General features: G+C 44.5%; 2 protein-coding genes across 3 annotated transcripts in view; one reads left to right on the top strand and one right to left on the bottom strand.

Moving 5' to 3' along the window:
* Positions 1 to 5,084: 5,084 nt before the first annotated feature.
* ptrh2 (peptidyl-tRNA hydrolase 2) lies at positions 5,085 to 6,571 on the top strand. Of its 2 annotated transcripts, none has more exons than XM_070843873.1 (2): positions 5,085 to 5,124; positions 5,632 to 6,571. In XM_070843873.1, exon 2 carries the CDS (start codon positions 5,639 to 5,641, stop codon positions 6,140 to 6,142), a length of 504 nt encoding a protein of 167 aa, XP_070699974.1. In that variant the 5' UTR covers positions 5,085 to 5,124; positions 5,632 to 5,638; the 3' UTR covers positions 6,143 to 6,571. The 2 variants fall into 2 exon arrangements, with proteins under 2 accessions (XP_070699974.1, XP_070699975.1); XM_070843874.1 differs by lacking the exon at positions 5,085 to 5,124 and adding an exon at positions 5,141 to 5,194.
* A 720-nt stretch (positions 6,572 to 7,291) lies between these two features.
* cltca (clathrin, heavy chain a (Hc)) overlaps positions 7,292 to 17,410 on the bottom strand; it is a 32,682-nt gene continuing 22,563 nt past the window's right edge. The window contains exons 15-30 of the mRNA XM_070843794.1: positions 16,887 to 17,012; positions 16,648 to 16,790; positions 15,747 to 15,981; positions 15,494 to 15,616; positions 15,269 to 15,414; positions 14,972 to 15,155; positions 14,686 to 14,878; positions 14,097 to 14,254; positions 13,744 to 14,016; positions 13,284 to 13,601; positions 12,862 to 12,993; positions 12,348 to 12,458; positions 12,081 to 12,251; positions 11,749 to 11,970; positions 9,615 to 9,690; positions 7,292 to 8,609 (exon numbers count right to left, since the gene is read on the bottom strand). Of these exons, the coding sequence (XP_070699895.1) occupies positions 8,476 to 8,609; positions 9,615 to 9,690; positions 11,749 to 11,970; positions 12,081 to 12,251; positions 12,348 to 12,458; positions 12,862 to 12,993; positions 13,284 to 13,601; positions 13,744 to 14,016; positions 14,097 to 14,254; positions 14,686 to 14,878; positions 14,972 to 15,155; positions 15,269 to 15,414; positions 15,494 to 15,616; positions 15,747 to 15,981; positions 16,648 to 16,790; positions 16,887 to 17,012 (2,745 nt within the window). The 3' untranslated portion in view covers positions 7,292 to 8,475. The remainder of the gene's footprint in view (positions 8,610 to 9,614; positions 9,691 to 11,748; positions 11,971 to 12,080; positions 12,252 to 12,347; positions 12,459 to 12,861; positions 12,994 to 13,283; positions 13,602 to 13,743; positions 14,017 to 14,096; positions 14,255 to 14,685; positions 14,879 to 14,971; positions 15,156 to 15,268; positions 15,415 to 15,493; positions 15,617 to 15,746; positions 15,982 to 16,647; positions 16,791 to 16,886; positions 17,013 to 17,410) is intronic.

Here is a 17,410-nt window from a genome sequence, read left to right as displayed (position 1 = left end):
GGCAAAAGTACGCTACCCATGAAGTGCATCATAACTTGAGTGTAGGGTGTGGTGATGGAGGGGGCCAGTGAGGGATAGAGTCCTGATACTGTGTTGCCGGGGGAGGGGAGTGCAGGCTGACAGAGGAGACACACAGAAAGAGGGAGAGATTTCATCATTTGCCTGGTAGAAGCTCCAGAGAGCCACTCTAATTAAAGGTCTATAAATAAGTGGATCACTTTCCTGGAGCGCACATCTAACACATCTCAGTCCTCAGTAGGTTTCACACAGAGAGTGAATGAATGGCATTTGGGCAAAGTGAGCTCAACTGAGTCCCAAATTGAAGAAAAAAAAAAAAAAACCCACCTCAGGACATCATGTTTTTCAGGTCAGCACTAGAGACAAGAAGACCTCCACTGTATGCTGCCATGTTTGAGTTTCAGCGCCATCTTGTTTATCAGAGTGAGAAAAGTACTCCTGAACACTCCTGGTGGATTTTGTTTTTGACTGAGCACGGAAACAGTTCAGAGGTTTGGGCTTATTGTCTGTCGCATAAAGAAGAACAAGGGAACAAGGCCTTCTGTGTCATTTACTGCACAACATCGCCATCGGACTTAGATTACTTATTAGTATGTACTCTGCATTAAAGTGGTCGTGCACAGCCTTTGGACGCCCCCCAGAAGTCTCAGCACGTCAGGCAGATCACTTTCTTCCATGAGGATCTTGACCCGACATGTTGCTGAGAGGTCAAATTGCTGAGAGATCATTTAGTTCATGTGAGAGAGGGATCAGGTTTAAAAGAAAGTGATTGTCAGATTAGGGATGGATGTGGGACACCGTAACAGGCAGCAGAGGAGGAAAGACTGAAAAATGTGTCCCCCACTGTTTAAAGGCAAAACTTTCAGTGCATCATGAAGTGTCACAATACAGCTGAGGGGGTAAAGTCATCCATCCCTGTCATAAATGATTAAAAAAAGAATATAAACTCCCTGCTGAAAACATCCACGACACACAGGAAACAATAATGCTGTCCCCTTTGTCAGTGGAACAATGGCACCGTGCCTCTGCCCCAGTAAGAGAACATCATTATAGGCTACTTTCCTGAAAAGAGTTTAAAGAATACTTTCCCAGAATGATTACGCCCTCACCTGTGAGCTTTGGGGTTTTGTGAGAAATGTGGGACTCATATCCATCTCTGATCTCATAATCAAAAGCTCATGATGCCTTTATAGCAATATGTTCCTGAGGAAACTTCAATGTATGGTCCATTTATTCTAATTAGGCAAATCTTTAAAAAGGTTCGCTGAAAAACGAATGCAAACATTCACACTCGCAGCCGTTCTGTCAAAACTCTGTCACGTCTCGGCCAGCTGGCATCACGCCGGCTCAGGCTGGATCTTGGCAGCCGATCTTGGTTCTGTGACATGCCATCTTCAGGAGTATCTACTGTACTGCATCATATGGAGCCCATACCTGTCCGACACAGATGAGGGGGAATGTGTACGTAGAGAGGCCACACTGCAGGTGAAACCCAAATGTTACTCTAAATGATCTAAAACTCTGTAGAGACTTCAAAACTATTACAGCTCCTGATCACTAATGCATGTCACCTATAGGTGCACTGAACATTTTGACATGGAGCAGATGGAAGAATAACCTACATCTCTTAAATGCAGGACAGTGACATTAATGTGGGATAAGAAGGAAAACCATACAGCTTTTGTCTCTCTTGACCTATATATGAAATAAAACATTGTATTATCATGCCTATATGTCCAGGTTCTCTTCTAATAGGATAAGCAGCAGCCATGTTATCGGCAATAACAACAGTGACATTCTACAGACAGTGACAGACATTCGACATTAATACTTGCTTTTGTATTCATGAGTGGACTAACCAGACCGGGGCATTCCCACTTTGTTCAATAGAGGGCAGTGCTGGCCTGAAGTTGGTGTTGAGCTGACAGTACCAGTCTGAGTGTCTGAGTGGGCAAAGCCAGGTGCCCTTGAGCAAGGCTCCAGTGGAGCTGCTGGGCTGCTGTGGTTGTATCTGGCTGCTTCAGGTTTCCATGTGTGAAACAGAATAAGTGTGAAGAGAGCGGTCGTGAAGAAGAGCGTCCTCAAGCTGAACTTAAGTAATAAAAGATTCAAATATGCCCTCAGCTGTTAACATCATGTGATGTAACTAATAGCTATAGTGTACTGTTCATCATACTGACATACATCTATGAGCACACTCTTTCTATAGTCCATACTTTTTAGTATGGATCATTTTGTCATTCTTCTCAGTATGAAGTAGTTCAGTGAGAATTATTGTAGCAATGCACGCGGTATGAGCGTGCACTATTTTATTTCATTTGTATTAGACATTCAAATTATTTTGTATACTGGATACTTATAGCATTGTACATATTGTGCATAATGTGTGTGTGTTGCATTGCCCCCCCCATTTTTTGGACCATTTTACAGCCAAACTTTGATCTTTGAAAGCACTGAGAAGCATGATGTCTGATGTTCTCATACAAGCCACTGTCACTGATAGAACTGTCGAAAAAAAAACACAGCTGCAACTAAACAGAAGAGCACTTAGCTGGCGTTCATCTCCCAGCATCCTCTCTGTGAGCTGCTTCTCTGGAAGCTGGACCAACTCTGGCTTGGAGAGGAATCCCAGGAACAAGTTCAACAGATGAGGGTAGCTGAGCAGGCATTGAAGGTGAAGCTCTGCTCTTCACTCATAGTAATATAATGATACTGTTACGGCCCCAGAGCCTCCGTCGTCTCTCTCTCTTACTTTTCTGTTGCAGGTCCCTGGCTGGGCGGAGCATGCAATCACTAACCTGGCACACCTGGCCTGTGGAACCAGAGCCCTCTCTCCTTACATCCAGCCACCCATGCTCTTTGTTGTTATAATAAAATGGTCTTTATTTACAGTAAAGCCGCTCTTACACCTCCTCCTTTGTTGTGGCCGAGGAGCCAGCTGTGACATTATATAATCTCCCAGACTGCTTACCTGTCCCAATTACAGTATCAGAGTTAATGGTTGATTTGCATGTTTTGTAGGACAAACTGGAGGAGATTCTGGAAGCCCTGCGGAGTAAAGATGACAAAATAGATAAGGTAACAACTTTATGAAACCAGCAAGACATAATTTTATCTTAAAAAATATCTCTTGGTTCCACATTTAGCATCAGAGTTGTTGGCAGGTTGATGAAACTGTCACCTAATCTGAGCGTCTTTGTGTCTGGCAGAAACCCACAGATTTGGTTAATAAGCACAGTGAGATACAGGAGTGTTTCAGCACCATAGAGGAACGTACCACACACAGTGTACCATACTCCATTATTGTACCTTTTCTGATATTTCAGGCCTCCTGCAGGACCTCAGACGGGAGAAACGAGAGGAGTCGGCAGCAGGTGAAAGAAGACAGCAGGGTGTGTCTCGGTGGGGGTGTTGTGCCAAAGTAAAGGCAGCAGGAGCCACTGCCCTTTGTGCTCTCCTGTCTTTGGGTGTCATGGCCTCCATGGCGTCTGTCTGCAACAGTCCAGACCCTGACTGCAACCTTTGGAACATCGCCTCCAGCTGGAGCCCAACTTTGAGCCCCAACACACAAGCCCTCCTGTTTTCTAACACCCAGGCAGGTGGTCTGTAATACAGTAGGTAACTGAGAGGTAATTGTATTAGTTAAAAAGCTGAGCCCAGATTAGACTGAGATTAATTAAATTGCCACTTAACACTTAGCACCTGTCCGCCCAGGGAGGGGGGCTCCCTCGTTTGAGGTCCTTCTCAAGGTTTCTTCCATTTTTTTCCTGTTAAAGGGAGTTTTTGAAGTTTTTCCTTGCCCTCTTGAGGGGGGCGCTACTTTAGAAAACTGGGCCTGTTAGTGTTTAAAATATTATACTGTATTCTCCCACTGGGGAGCCCTTCTTTAAAGATAACTAAAGATTTTTACATTTTTAGATTTATTTCATATTATTGTTAATTCTTTTCTTAAATGAACTTAATTAGATTAATTATAGTGAGCGGCACGGTGGTGCAGTGGTTAGCAGTGGTTAGTACCGTCACCTCACAGCAACAAGGTTCCAGTTTGAACCCCCTGGCCGGCTGGGACCCCTCTGTGTGGAGTTTGCATATTCTCCCCGTGCTTGTGTTGGTTCTCCCCAGGTGCTCCGGCTTCCTGCCACAGTCCAAAGACATGCAGGTTAGATTAACTGGTCACTCTAAATTACCTCTTAGGTGAGAGCATGAATGACTGCCCTAATCAATTATGTATGTATGTAGACTTAATATTTATAATTTATATTAATATTATATTTATATGTATTATATTCATTGTTTAATATTTGTATAATCTATTTTTATATAAATGTTAATATATATTTAAAAAAATAAAATAAATAGTTAGCTATTACTTTGTTGCCTCGTTGTTTATTTGCATGGAAAAATCGAAGAGTATTATTTTTTCTGTGTATGTGACTGGAAAGGAGGGAGCATGTGAGCGTCAGAACTGTCTGCCCTCGTCAGCCAACAACTAATGCACTTGTTGCTGAGTGTCTGAGGATGCTGGTCCAGAGCTTGGTCCAAGGCTCAAGATTTACAGCGCTGCACTACAGGAGAGGTCCTTTGCATTGTGTGGGTTTAAACTCACCAAAAGCCTCCAGATACACGTGTATTCATCACTGTGTTTTATCTAAACTTTATTTAAGTCAAACCCTGACAGTTTTGCAGACAATATGACACAACGTATGTATGTGACATATTGAGCTTTCGTTTAAACTGACATCTAAATTAAAATTATTAAAGACTGTGTGTGTATATAGGACACATTACAAACAGTCTCACCAACAGTACACAGCTCAGAGGTACTGAGATGTGTCACCTTGCCTCCACTCAGAGCCTCCAGTGCATCTTAATCCGTTCAAAGAGTAAATCAAGAACCAGCAAGACCTCCATCAGTGGCTTACCTTTCCCTTTCTTCGTGTAGAGGTTTGTAAAGTTTTAACATGTGATCAAAACATGACACCACCCAGACATCCAGTCTGCTTTTGAGAAGTCGTCGGCTGTGACGTCATCACCAAGCGCGCATAAGAAAAGTAGATGACGCGTCATTCATGCGCGCAGCACAGTCCACACCGAAGAAACCGGCAGGTATGAAAAGTTAGGAGCGAGACCCTGTTTGTGTCTGTTCAGCCGCTCTGTGTCGATCCTGAGGCGTGAGGTGTGTGAACAGGACGAGGCTCTGTCCGGGAAGGTGGAGGTGTTCTGGGAAGTGGTGTTTGTGGAGAGCGAGCGGGCTTGTTTCTAGCCGGCAAGCTAACGTTAGCTAGGCTAGCCCACATTTAGAAGTTAGTTAGATAGCAAGAGTTAGCTAGCACTGCTAAAAATCAACCACTTAAAGTAAAGCTAAACATTTATGTTTGGCAGAAAACGGGCCAAAGTGACACACAACTAGTGTACTGACCGCTCTGGAGCTTTAATAGTATGTTTGTGAGCCAACATGAAGGAGTCCTTATTCTAGAAGTCAGTATCTCCATGACAACAGGGGAAGGTATGAAGCCTCCAGCCCCGGTGGACCTCTGGGTTTGACAGTAGTCTCTTCAGCTTGGAGCTGTGGATGTGTTGTATGAGACTTAACTTCCTGTGTCCTCTCGGCAGGGTCAGCATGATGGACGTGCTCTGTGGTCCTCTGGGTCTGGGGGCGGTAGCAGGGCTGGGCTGCGGACTTCTGCTCGGCTGGCACCTTCGGACTCGCCTCGGCCTGATGGCAGCGACGGGGAACGGCTCTGGTGAGGCGAGTGTGATGGGAGAAGGTGGCGAGTTCAAGATGGTCCTGGTGGTGCGGAACGACCTGAAGATGGGCAAAGGGAAAGTGGCCGCCCAGTGCTCCCATGCTGCGGTGTCCGCTTACAAACAGGTCCAGCGCAGGAACCCCGAGCTGCTCAGACAGTGGGAGTACTGCGGACAGCCCAAGGTGGTGGTGAAGGCCCCCGACGAGGACACCCTGGTCGACCTGCTGGGTCGTGCCAAAGAAGTAGGGCTTCCTGTCAGCCTGATTCAGGACGCAGGAAGGACTCAAATCGCCCCCGGATCACGCACCGTGCTGGGTATCGGTCCGGGTCCCGCTGACCTGATCGACAGCGTCACCGGAGACCTGAAGCTTTATTAGAGCTGCAGCTTTCATCCCTGGGACTCCTCTGTTGTTAAAGCTATTCACAGTGTCAACTACGTCGAGCTTCCATGATTTTATATGTTTACACATCAACGATTGACTCAATTACATGTTGATGACTTGATTTTTGTTGGGCAGTGTTGGGGGGGTGCACTTGTACCCTAGTACATTAACAGACCTCCACACTAAGGCCACTGGGTCTGAGGAGGAGATACTGAAAGGAAGCTGATCTCATCAGCATCACAGTAAGATAACAGACCTGTTTGATAGCAGGAAAAGCACTGATCAGATCAATAACTGTCCCACTAAGTCCAGCAGGCAGTTATTAAAGTCATGGATTACACCTGTGAGTTTCCTGCTGTGAAAAAAGTCTAAAGTGAGTATTGGCCCAAGATGTTCTCTTAATAAAAGTTGAGAAATCTTAAATGACTTATTTTCATATTTTAAAAGTATCTGATACTTCAGAAGGTCATAGAGGTCTGACATGCAGCAGTAGAGCTGGTTACATGAATGCAATATTTTAATGCAGCTGGATTTAGTTAGAACAATCAAGAATCCTAAATATGTTCCCAAAAACTCTGTATCACAGTTCAACTCTCTGAAATGATTGAAAGTTAGAATATATGCTTCCACCTGATCAGTTATCACGTCCACAGCGTCTCACTGTACAGACCTCTCCATCTTCTGAAACAAAGTCACAACCTACATCTGTGTGGTTTATGGCTGGTGGCACCAGATCTGTTTTCACCTCTTAAGTTGTACCGTCAGAGTTGGTGTAGTACTGTCACATTAGCACCAGCTAGTCGTTTCCTGTTTGGCTGCACTCTCCTGCTGCGCTCCGGCAGCCTCCCACCTTTGCCCTGCAAATCTGCAGGCTCAGCCAACAAGAAGTACACACTGTGTTTGGAAATGGAGAAGTCCTCATTCTTGGAGTGTGTCGTCACATTATTGTGTGCCGACTACAAGCTACGCCGTCTCTTTCAGGCACTTTACAGCCTAGGATTCCTTTATTATCACTCATTAGAACCAGCAGATCTCGTCCCATTTGTTTGGGCTGCACTAAAGTCAGTCAGGGTGACTGAGAGCTGCACCTGTCCGGAGTTCTTCTCCAGCACGTGACGGTGTATGTGAGACACAATCAGACTGTTCTTGACAAACAAGAAGCCTTTATTTTTAAGTGGAAAACAAAACCGCTGTTTCATTCATTATCATCCTGATTATGCACAAACAAGTATCTTTAGTGCACAATTTAAATCTAAGGTAATTTAGATAAGAATATAAGTTCAAAGGAGTTAATGATTGATTTCCTGTATACACGCAAGCCTTTGATAAAAACTTCAAATTACCACGAGTCCTGTGATAGTTTCTGAAATGGATGAGTGGGTCAACTGAAAAGGTTAAAAGGCAACCTTGACCAGGACATAAAGAGAATGAAGTTTGAAAAATCTCTCTGCACACTCAACGACGGTGAGCTAAAACGATATCCAGCAGAAACAAACCGCAGCATAAAGAGGGGGCGGTGGGGCATGTTAGTCGACGGGTCTGCAGTCGCTCCTGAGGTGGAATGGTCCCACGTTAGAGCAGTACTTAAAGCACATGGAAAGGTCGTCTGAATGCAGATTTGTTTGGACAGTCCTGCACAGGCTCTGCTGAAAACACTCAAACGCTCCTGTAACTCGTATGTAAAATACTCTCTGGGGTTTTCTTCAACAAGCAGCCCTGAAGCGAGTGTGTGTGGGGACGTGACTGATGCGACGTAGTGTTTCAGGATTGTGGTCATGGAAGCGGCCGTCTCATGTTCAAATATAGAAGAACATAGTAGCATTTTTTTGTGTCTGAATATACAATAATTAAATGCATTTTACAGTCGAACAGAAGAAGCTGCTCACACACATCAAAAGGAAAAAGGTTCTACATTAATTCTTCTCACTACAGAGTGCAAATCAGATGCTTCACAACAGACCTTTTTTTTTTAAACTGAGAAGAGGACTAGCTCTTCCCACAAGCCCCCATTGTACATAAACCATTTCCCATTCAAATAAAATAGATAAAAGAAATTAATCTAGTCAATACGGAATGTGAGAAAATTAATCTTTGTGATGCAATCTTTTTCTTTGACAACAGAAATAAAAGTGAGTCCTTCATGACAGTTTAAAAAGGGAAAAAAAGTAAAAAAAGAAAAAGAAAAAAAAGGTTTATCTGTATTATCCCCTGCTCCCCGTGGAGGGCAGACAGGGGGAGACAGTAATGGTCTGGTGAAGGACTGTGGGAGATGGATGGATGGTAGCTCCAGCCTGCATGTGGAGAGGAAGGGGGGGGGGGCAGGGTCTTTACATGCCGTAGCCAAAGCCTGGCTGAGCTGCTGGCTGACTGAACCCTGCTGGCGCCTGGTAGCCGTAGCCGTAAGGTTGCGGAGGTGCCACGGGTACGCTGGGGCCCGCTGTCAGCATCAGCTGGGGTGTGCCTGCAACACACACACACACACACACACACACACACACACACACACACACACACACGGGAAGAGTTTCAAACAAGCAAGTGGTCCGTTTCATTTTAACCAGAGCCGCATTCCTGATGTAAAACTTTAATGATCTGGTCACAGGCCTGCCTTGCCTCATTGGCTTGCTGAGCTTGTTTTTGTGGCGTTAAAAAGTTCTTATGTGGTGAACCATGTCGTTTCCTCTTCAGCTGTGGGACTAAAAGCAGCTGTTACCATCCACAGTGATGACGGCACGAGAAACATGCAAAATGCTGCGAGCCGTTGGGAAAACTCCCCGACATTACTGAGGTGACAATCATCAAACTTTCCATGCTTCAATCATTGTTCTTACAAGGTCCCTTTTTCTCAGTCTACTTCTTAATGACGGGATCCGACATGAACATTTTCTGCTGAGGTTGGAACCGTTTTGGTTATTTCATCTAAGTGATTTCTGCTTTTCTTCTTTTCTGTGTTCTTCTACTCTGAAGTAGGACGTTGAGTCACATACCTCTGTGCACCAAGCAGGAACATCTGAGTCTGATCAGCCTGTGGGCTGTTTGGTCTAATCTGATCACACAACGCCGACACTGAAGCTCATTAGCAGAGTTTATGATGTTAAACTCTTCATAGATTATACCTACAGATGTGTTTAACTATGATTGCTGCTTATTTGGTCATGAATATTTAGTATCATAAACAAACACCTATAACTGATAGTTCTGTAGAGACAATGTATCAGTGATGATGAGGATATTAAATCAGATGGAGATGAATCAGTGTTGTGTTTAGGGAGTTGGTTTCCACTGCCCCCAAGTGGCCGTTAAAATTTGTTATATTGCAGGTTCAGGACAAGTTTAAAGGGATTTTAATAAATTGTGATATTCAAAGTTCTTCCAGATAATCTCAGGACCAAAAAGCGCTGTGTGAGATAAAGACTGCTGCCTTTGCTTCTGATCAGCCACACTGATGTCTTTAGAGGACTCTTACCATAGACGATGGGTTGCGTCTCTGTTGCCTGCTCTTCCTCTTTCCTTACGGACTCTGAGGTTTCTAGTTTATCTACCTGCAAGGCAAAGACACAACAGCATTTAGAACAAGGCCACAAAACATGAGTCAAGAACTTGCTAAAAGAAAAATTAAAAACAGTTCAATATATTCTCATTTACTGATCTGTGAGGACTTCTCTGAAAAGAAAGACGCTCACGTGGGCTGCCACTCTGAGCCATTTTACCCAGCAGCAAGACAGAAGACAATTACAGGTGACTTTTCACATTTTGTGCAGAGAACGCAGAGCTTTCTACAGTTTCTACTGAACATAATGTATTAATGAGTATTGCTCTTCACTCCTCTCTTGTTCCCAAACTTCAGAGCACATAAATAAATAAAAACAAGTTAAACTAATCAATTTAAATTAGGTTGAATTGTCTGTGTGGCCTGTCTGACAGCCAACTCTTCACCCCTCAAACAATAAGGAAAAATAAGAACTACTTCATCAGGCAGCAAGTCAGATGCAGCAATAAGCGACATGTGCAGAGATCAGGTGCCCGGGGGAAAGCAGCAGCAGCAGCAGCAGCACCTGGGTGCAGGTTATTTGTAGAGTTTAAAGTTGGGGCTTGCAGAGCAGTGCACTTCCCAGTCTTGTACATATGAATTTATCATTCCGTTTCTCCATGCCTCTTCAGAATCAGTCGCTCCCTCAGTTAAGTTCTCTGCACACACACGTTCATGGAGCCGACGCTTCACGGTAAACAGTGACAGTGCCATGCTCTATGCGCATCGCCACTGGCAGTGAGCAACAGACAGCAGCACTGAGATGCACTTTGGGAGGGGGAGGAGGAAGGAGAGAGGAGGGGGAGTCTCGGGCCAGGCGCTCCCTACAGTTCAAGGTTCTCTACAAGAAGCCAGGCACAACCAACAGCCTGCTGCTATGTATCAGCAAGAGACGTGTCATCCATGCATGCTTCAGTCCAATAACCAGCTAATACATCCAAACACGACATTCAAAGACATGTACAGCTTCATATAGTGCAGTGTCTGTGAGGGAAAGCACTTTTGTGATGCTTAAGGCGACTTATTGTACTTGTTGAAGCTTCGTCACTGTTGAGCTCTAGTGACAAACAAAGTGGATATCTTCATGGACTCAGAAGGTAAAACTAATATTTTAACCATGATCACAGTGCATCTGCTTCAACTAACTCCCCTGGGTAGACTTCTGCCTCAGTCTGCTGCTGGTTCATAGTTCTTTTAACAGGGGGGGGGGCAAACTATGGTCCCTTAGCAACTGGTACAACATGCATCTTATATTTAGATAATCTATATACAGAGTTAGCTAGGTTACAATCGTTTCTCACTCAGACTGCTGCAGGTCATTTTCTCTTGTAGCATTTCTGTCCTTTGTTACTCTGCTAAAGCCAATTTGATTTGCGTGTGTTTCCTGCTACTGTCATACTCAGTGGTTCACTCACAGACGTACTGTAGTTTAGTTGGCCAACAGTAGTAAGTAGTTAAATAGAACGTTTTAACATCTAACTGCCCACACAATGACAAATTGTATTGGCAAATGGCAAATCTGATTTATATGTAGTGAATGAAAAATCTCCAATTTCATGCAGCAGACAGCTACAGTTTAAGTTCCCCAACAACTACAATGTCAGCTTGAAGGCTCAGTGACCGTGTCGAGGTGAGAGTGTAGCTAAAACCATGCACACTCGAGGCTGCAGTCCTCCAGGCTAAATTCTTTCAGATCAAATACAGAGCATTTAGCTTTCACCTGTTCCTTAACTGCATCAACCTGGAAGAGAAGAGGCGCAGCATAGGAGAAGAAAATTAAAAATAGTTCCCTGTACAGTAATTTGGAAGACAGCTGACCATCAGAGAGAATTCTAAGTGCGTCTTTCATTTGATACTGACAATTTTTATCTGTTACTTCAGTCAAAAAAGAAAGAGGATGATAATGTGCCCCTTAATCAATCCATTTTGTAGGTTGAACAACTGATGCAGCACACAATCAAACACAGATAAGAGATAATTGATTAAGAATATTAATCAGCATCCTGACTGCACCATCTAAAACATTAATCCCTCAGTTCACCTGACTGCAGCCTGAAGAGAGCTGACCCACCTTGACGAGGTACTCCCTCATGACCTGAATGAAGTATGGCATAGAAAAGTCCATGATGTTGTGCCTCCAGGCCGTCTCCAGCACCACGTCAGGCCGCAGCAGGTCATAGCAGGTGAAAAGGCAGGCGGCGAAACATTCCTTCTTGTTCTCCTGTAGGAACCAGGACAGTAGCTCCTCTGCCAGCTCTGTGTCCTTGGACTCTGACGCATACTGCATGGCATCCTGCAGGGGAGACACGGCACACACGGGCTCAGGGGGGGGGTCTAAGCCGATCCAAGCAGCGCATCAGAGACATTGACAGAGAAAATAAAGGTGAATGTTTTGGGGGGTACCTTATAAAGCTTGTCCTTCTTGCAGAGCTCGACACTCTGTTTCCAGCGGTTGTTGCCCTTGAAGAGGTACGCAGCAATTCTCCTAAACTCAATCAGCTCGTGCTTCTCCAAACGCTGGGCCAGGGAGATGTTGTCAAAGTTGTCGTAGGCATCTATTGATGTCCTCAGTGCCTAACGTGACCGAGATGGGGAAAAGGGGAGACTATCAAATTTAAGAATACTGACATTAACACATGACAAAAATATAAAATGCAAAGGCTCTCTCACCTGATAATCCTCCTCTGTGATGAAGAGGTTGTTAAGTGCTTCATTGACCGATTTGTTGTTGTGATTCTGTACTGACCGCAGGTAAGGCTTGACCAGAGGCAGCTGTTTCACCTGTGAACACACATGTACAATCATCATCTCACTCACCATGACAATGGGCACATCGAAGTAGAACAGTTGGTGGCGCCAATTCTCCAGTCAGGTGCCATTAAAGCACCTGAGAGGAAGAGGGCTTGACAAAATGTAATGAGAAGAAGGCCTTAAATAATGGAATACTGTGTGGAAAACCTTATAGATAACGACCTTCTGATTCACTTGTTTCATGTATTAATCTGTCTCTCAGTGACACGTCACAATTTATTCACTTTATCAGTGTCTATTGCACGTTACTTCTCAAAGTTCTTGTGTTTCCACTGAGGTTTTCAAAGCACAATAAAATAGGTGGCTGGAGATGCATTTAGTCCAAAATGTGGATCACTCCCTGCCTTCATCATAACAAGAGATTGAAGTGTACCTTGCTGAAGAAGTTGACAGCACGAGAGTGGTCCAGTCTGGGAGAAAGCACTATGAGCAAATCATTCAGTAACAAGGGCTTGAACTCCAGATAGAACTGGACAGCTTTGTAGTACAGCTCCACGTTGGCCACCTACACAGGAAGGAGGAGAAACAATCATTTCAGAGGTTCAAACACTGTTGGATTTTATAAGACCGTGTTCAGTGACACAGAGGCGTTTCTTATTCAGAAATCATAAAATCATAATTTGAAGCAACAATAAAGACATTTTAAGTGATAACGATTGCAGCTAACGCTAAAAGCCCCATAAAGCTTTGACTACAAAACATCCCCTTTGTTCAATTTCAGCTGAAAAGCAAAATACAAATTGGACAGAATACAATGATATCAAGACAAACATACTCTTAGTTTTCAAAGTGTACCTTAGTGATGATGTCTTTGAACTGTCCCTCCTTCCAGGCATCTGTCGGGTGATTCATCATAGTGATGATGGCGTTGTCGTACTCCTCGTACTTGTCGTACAAGAAGACCAGCTCGGCCCACAGGTGAGCCTGCTCTGCTGCTCTCAGGACCTTTGGGATATTAACTCTGGACCAGAAGAGCTCCAGGTGCTCCCTCATCTTCTGGGGCTTGAACTTGGAGTAAAGGATGGCCAGCTCTGTGAACATCCCCATGTGAGCGCGCTCCAGGCCCAGGGCGGCCTCCAGCATGGTGATCAGCTCCTCAAAGTAACCGCGGTCCTGAGAGAGAGGAGGGAGGACTCAGTGTGGATGCACATCTCAAAATGATAAAACTTGTAGTAAGCACTGCACACCTCTGTGTAAATGTTGGAAGCTGAGAACACAAACATGCACCCAAAAAAAGCCTTCATTTCCATCTTACTTGGTAGTAGTTGATCAGCTCCTCCAGCTCGTCAGCGTGCACCACGATGTGGAGACCACACATCTGCGCCAGTCTGAACTCCTTTCCATCCACGCAGGCGAAGCACACCTCTTTCCAGGTGCGGGTGCTGTTGGCCTTACGGGCGCCGTCCACAGCGGCCTGGTACTCCCCGAGGTGCACCAGAGTTGAAGCCAGGCGACCAAAGTTGGAGACGTTGTTGTATAGCAGTTTAGCGGCATCGTACATTTTCTCATCGTAGCACCGATCGCCAACCTACAGGACAGATAGCGTTTCATGTTTGACCTGACGGCTTATCCACAGGGCTGCGAGGGTTGTCTGAGAGCAGGACTAACCTGTTGGATGTGAGCATTGTTGGGTCCGTTGATAAATTCTTCAAGTTCAGCCAGGCGATTGGTTTTGGCCAAGGCAAAGATGAGTTCTGTCTCCACGTAGGACTCGCGGGCCTTCTTACGAGCCATCTGAAGGAATTTGACCAGGTCCTCCCAGTTACCTGAAACACAGGGACAGTAAGACTAAGCTGTTGGTGTGTTTTAACATTAATTCTTTTTTAATAGATGTAAAGCACTACCTCAACTGTATTTTATGTTGATGGAGTGCACTTTCAATATTGATTGATGCACTAGCTGCAACTATCAGCAAATACCCCTAGAGGACAAAACTTAAACAACAGTCTCCACTGATGTGCTCCAAATTGATTGCTTTCAATCAAAATGGCTCTGACAGACAATTAGCTTTCTCTGAAACCCTGCCTTCTGTCCATAGTGATTGATTTGCTCACAGTAAGTCAGACGGTATTCTTTCCCTCTACCCTTTGCTCAATCTACCCTCTGCTATGCCTCATTAGCAGAAACAGAACAGAGCAACACTCCTGCCACACTCTGTTCCTTTTTATTCTGACACAAGCTCAACAAGTCTTCTTACCGCTCTTATCGGCAGCCTGTACCACCTCCATGTATGCAGAGGGATCATCGGCTTTGATGTAGGAGTCGATGGCCTCTTTAACCAGTTCCTTCTGGAGTTGAGCCTTTGCCAGCTGGCTCCACACAGCCGGCTCATTGCAGCGTTCTGCAAACTCATAGGCCCGGTCCAGGTTGCCAATATGCTCGATCAGCACCTAGGTTAAAATAAAAAAAAAGAAACATGGACGATCAGGACTTCTTCAGTGATATCAATAATAATGCTTTAGTCTAGCTGCTTAGTGACTGACCTGCACAGCAGAGGTGTTGACGTCAAACTTCTTGAAAATGGCAAAGGCTTCCTCGAAAAGTTCATTGCTGATGGCGATGTTAGCGATATCAGGGGCGTCATAGTTGTCTAGTCTGCTGATGTACTCCATCACACGGGTCCGGTCGGCTTTGATCGCCGTTAGGATCAGCAGGTTCTGCAGATTTCTGTGGAAAAGAGGAGAAGACACAGAGCCCTCAGCACACTTTAGTTTTGCAATTTGATTTTGAACCGACTCGAGGGAGAACAAGAAACTATCCGAAATGTTAGAGCTACACACCTGTGTTCACTGAAGACAGAGTTGTCCAGTACAATCTTCTCCAGCAGCTCGATGAGCTCATTGGGCAAGTCTGCTGTCATGAAGGCCTTGACTGTGACGGACACCTCCTCTGGGTCCTGGGTTTCTGACAGTGCTGTCTGCACCACCTGAGGGCAAAGGAATAGAGGCTTAGAGAAGCACCAAGCAGCTGAATCAAACGATATACTCGTCCTGTGTGGTCTTTACCTGGTCAATGAGTGGTCGTCTGTAGGGGTTGCTCTCCAGCAGCACACTGGCCCACAGCTCAGGGTCTTTGCGACGGACCAGGTAGCGAGACAAGCTCTTGAACAGGGAGTTCTCATTGCAGACCTGATTAAGAACAAATATTATAATTCCTCTTCTATAAAGTTTTATGATCTAGATCAAAAAGGAAGGAAAACTGATCCAGACATTTAGATACACAGAGGAAAGTCAGACAGGTAGACAAATTCATCCTCACATTGATCAGCTCCTGGTCGCACTGTCCTCTCTCGTAGGCCACACAGGCCAGGTGGGGGTCTCTCTTCTCGCAGTACTTTCCCACCACACGGCTGTCATAGTACGGGTTTTCTCTCAGGAAGCGTTCAGGGTTGTTGTTGCTGTCAATGTAGATCTTGGCCAGAGCATTATGGGTAGCTGGCTCCTCACAGCCTTCATGGATCCGAGATTCCAGCCAGGGCAGCAGCAGCTTCAGTCTGTGACAGAAAAGGGACGTCAGGACTCTCTGTGACTGCTCAAACAGGGACGAAGTGCCATGCAAATCCTACTTAGACATCAAGGTTCTTCATGTGGGGATCCCTGTTTGGCTCGTTATGTTGAAAAAGTCAGATTCCTCTTTGGATTACTGTAATCTATTAACTTTGTTACTCTGCAAAAATTGTTACTCTGCATAAAATAACTTTCTCTCCACTACTATCAGTGTAAAAATACCACGTGCAAAAACTGACCACCGTTTCTTCAAAGATAATCCTCAGTACTGTAATATTCCTTCTAAGTGTTTATTTAGGTAAAAGAAAAGTCACGCAATAGCTACAAATACACTAACAAAAGTCCTTACTGTTTTTTTTTTTCTTGATATATATTACTGAGACACAAAGTTGTTGTTAGGTAAATGAATACTGCAGCAACACTGTTATTATCAAAGCATTAACAATATATTTCAAAGTCAAATAGGTGACAGATCAATGATCGATCATTGTCACCCAAGATACCCATATCTCAGGCAAATATCAATCATCTGACTGCTGGCTTGAAAATCTTCTCTCCTTTTCTGATTGTAGTCAAAACAAGTCAAGACAGATAACTACTTAAAACTTCTTAGTTGGAATGTTTAGAAACACGTAGGTGAAACAGTGCAGCACCTGTTCCTCTTTTCCACCTCAGCGACCAGTTCATCAGTGGAGAACTGTCCCCTGACAACCAGGATCAGGCTCTTGATGACATCCTCTGAGCAGTCCACGTCTAAGAGCCCTCCAACCACCACAGGCAGACGACTAGGATTCACCTATGGCACAATTTTCACAATAAATCAAATTTCTGTATTGCAAAGATGTAGTAAAATTGTAATGCTGTATTTCATTGCTTCTCCACTGAGCCTTACCTTCTGAACATAGATCTCAATGTACTTCTGCAGGTTGTTGCGGTACAGGTAGAGGACCAGGTCGTGGACAAAGTCAAAGCGGTCACAGACGATGATGAGTGGGAGCTGGTCTGTGAGTTTGGCTTCCTGTCCGTCACACAGAGCGACAGGAAAGAAAGCAGGTTGAGAGAGATAATGACCAATAATACCACCTCTATACAAGCCACAAATCATCAACCAAGACTGATGGAACAGGGCTGATCTTTTACTGCTGCACTTAAAACATATCAACCTTTTAACAGCACGTAGACTTCTTTAGCTGCAGGTGTGACTGTGTTGTTGATGGCTGGTGTAGTGTGCACAGTGGTAAGAGTCATTGACAATGAAATTTATCATTTTTCAGCTATGTCAACTGTCCTTAAGTGATTAAAAATGACACATTCAATAGGAAAAAAATAAAAGGTTTGTCACGACAACAAATGGATGTCACAATGGAAAATTAGTGTGTTTCACAGTAGTCACAGAACAAGACCTCTACATATTCT

This window comes from Pempheris klunzingeri, chromosome 14 (genome assembly GCF_042242105.1).
Source record: "Pempheris klunzingeri isolate RE-2024b chromosome 14, fPemKlu1.hap1, whole genome shotgun sequence".
Classification (NCBI taxonomy): domain Eukaryota; kingdom Metazoa; phylum Chordata; class Actinopteri; order Acropomatiformes; family Pempheridae; genus Pempheris; species Pempheris klunzingeri.
The sequence above is the reverse complement of the archived record's forward strand: the minus strand, read 5'-3'. Positions and strand labels throughout refer to the sequence as shown.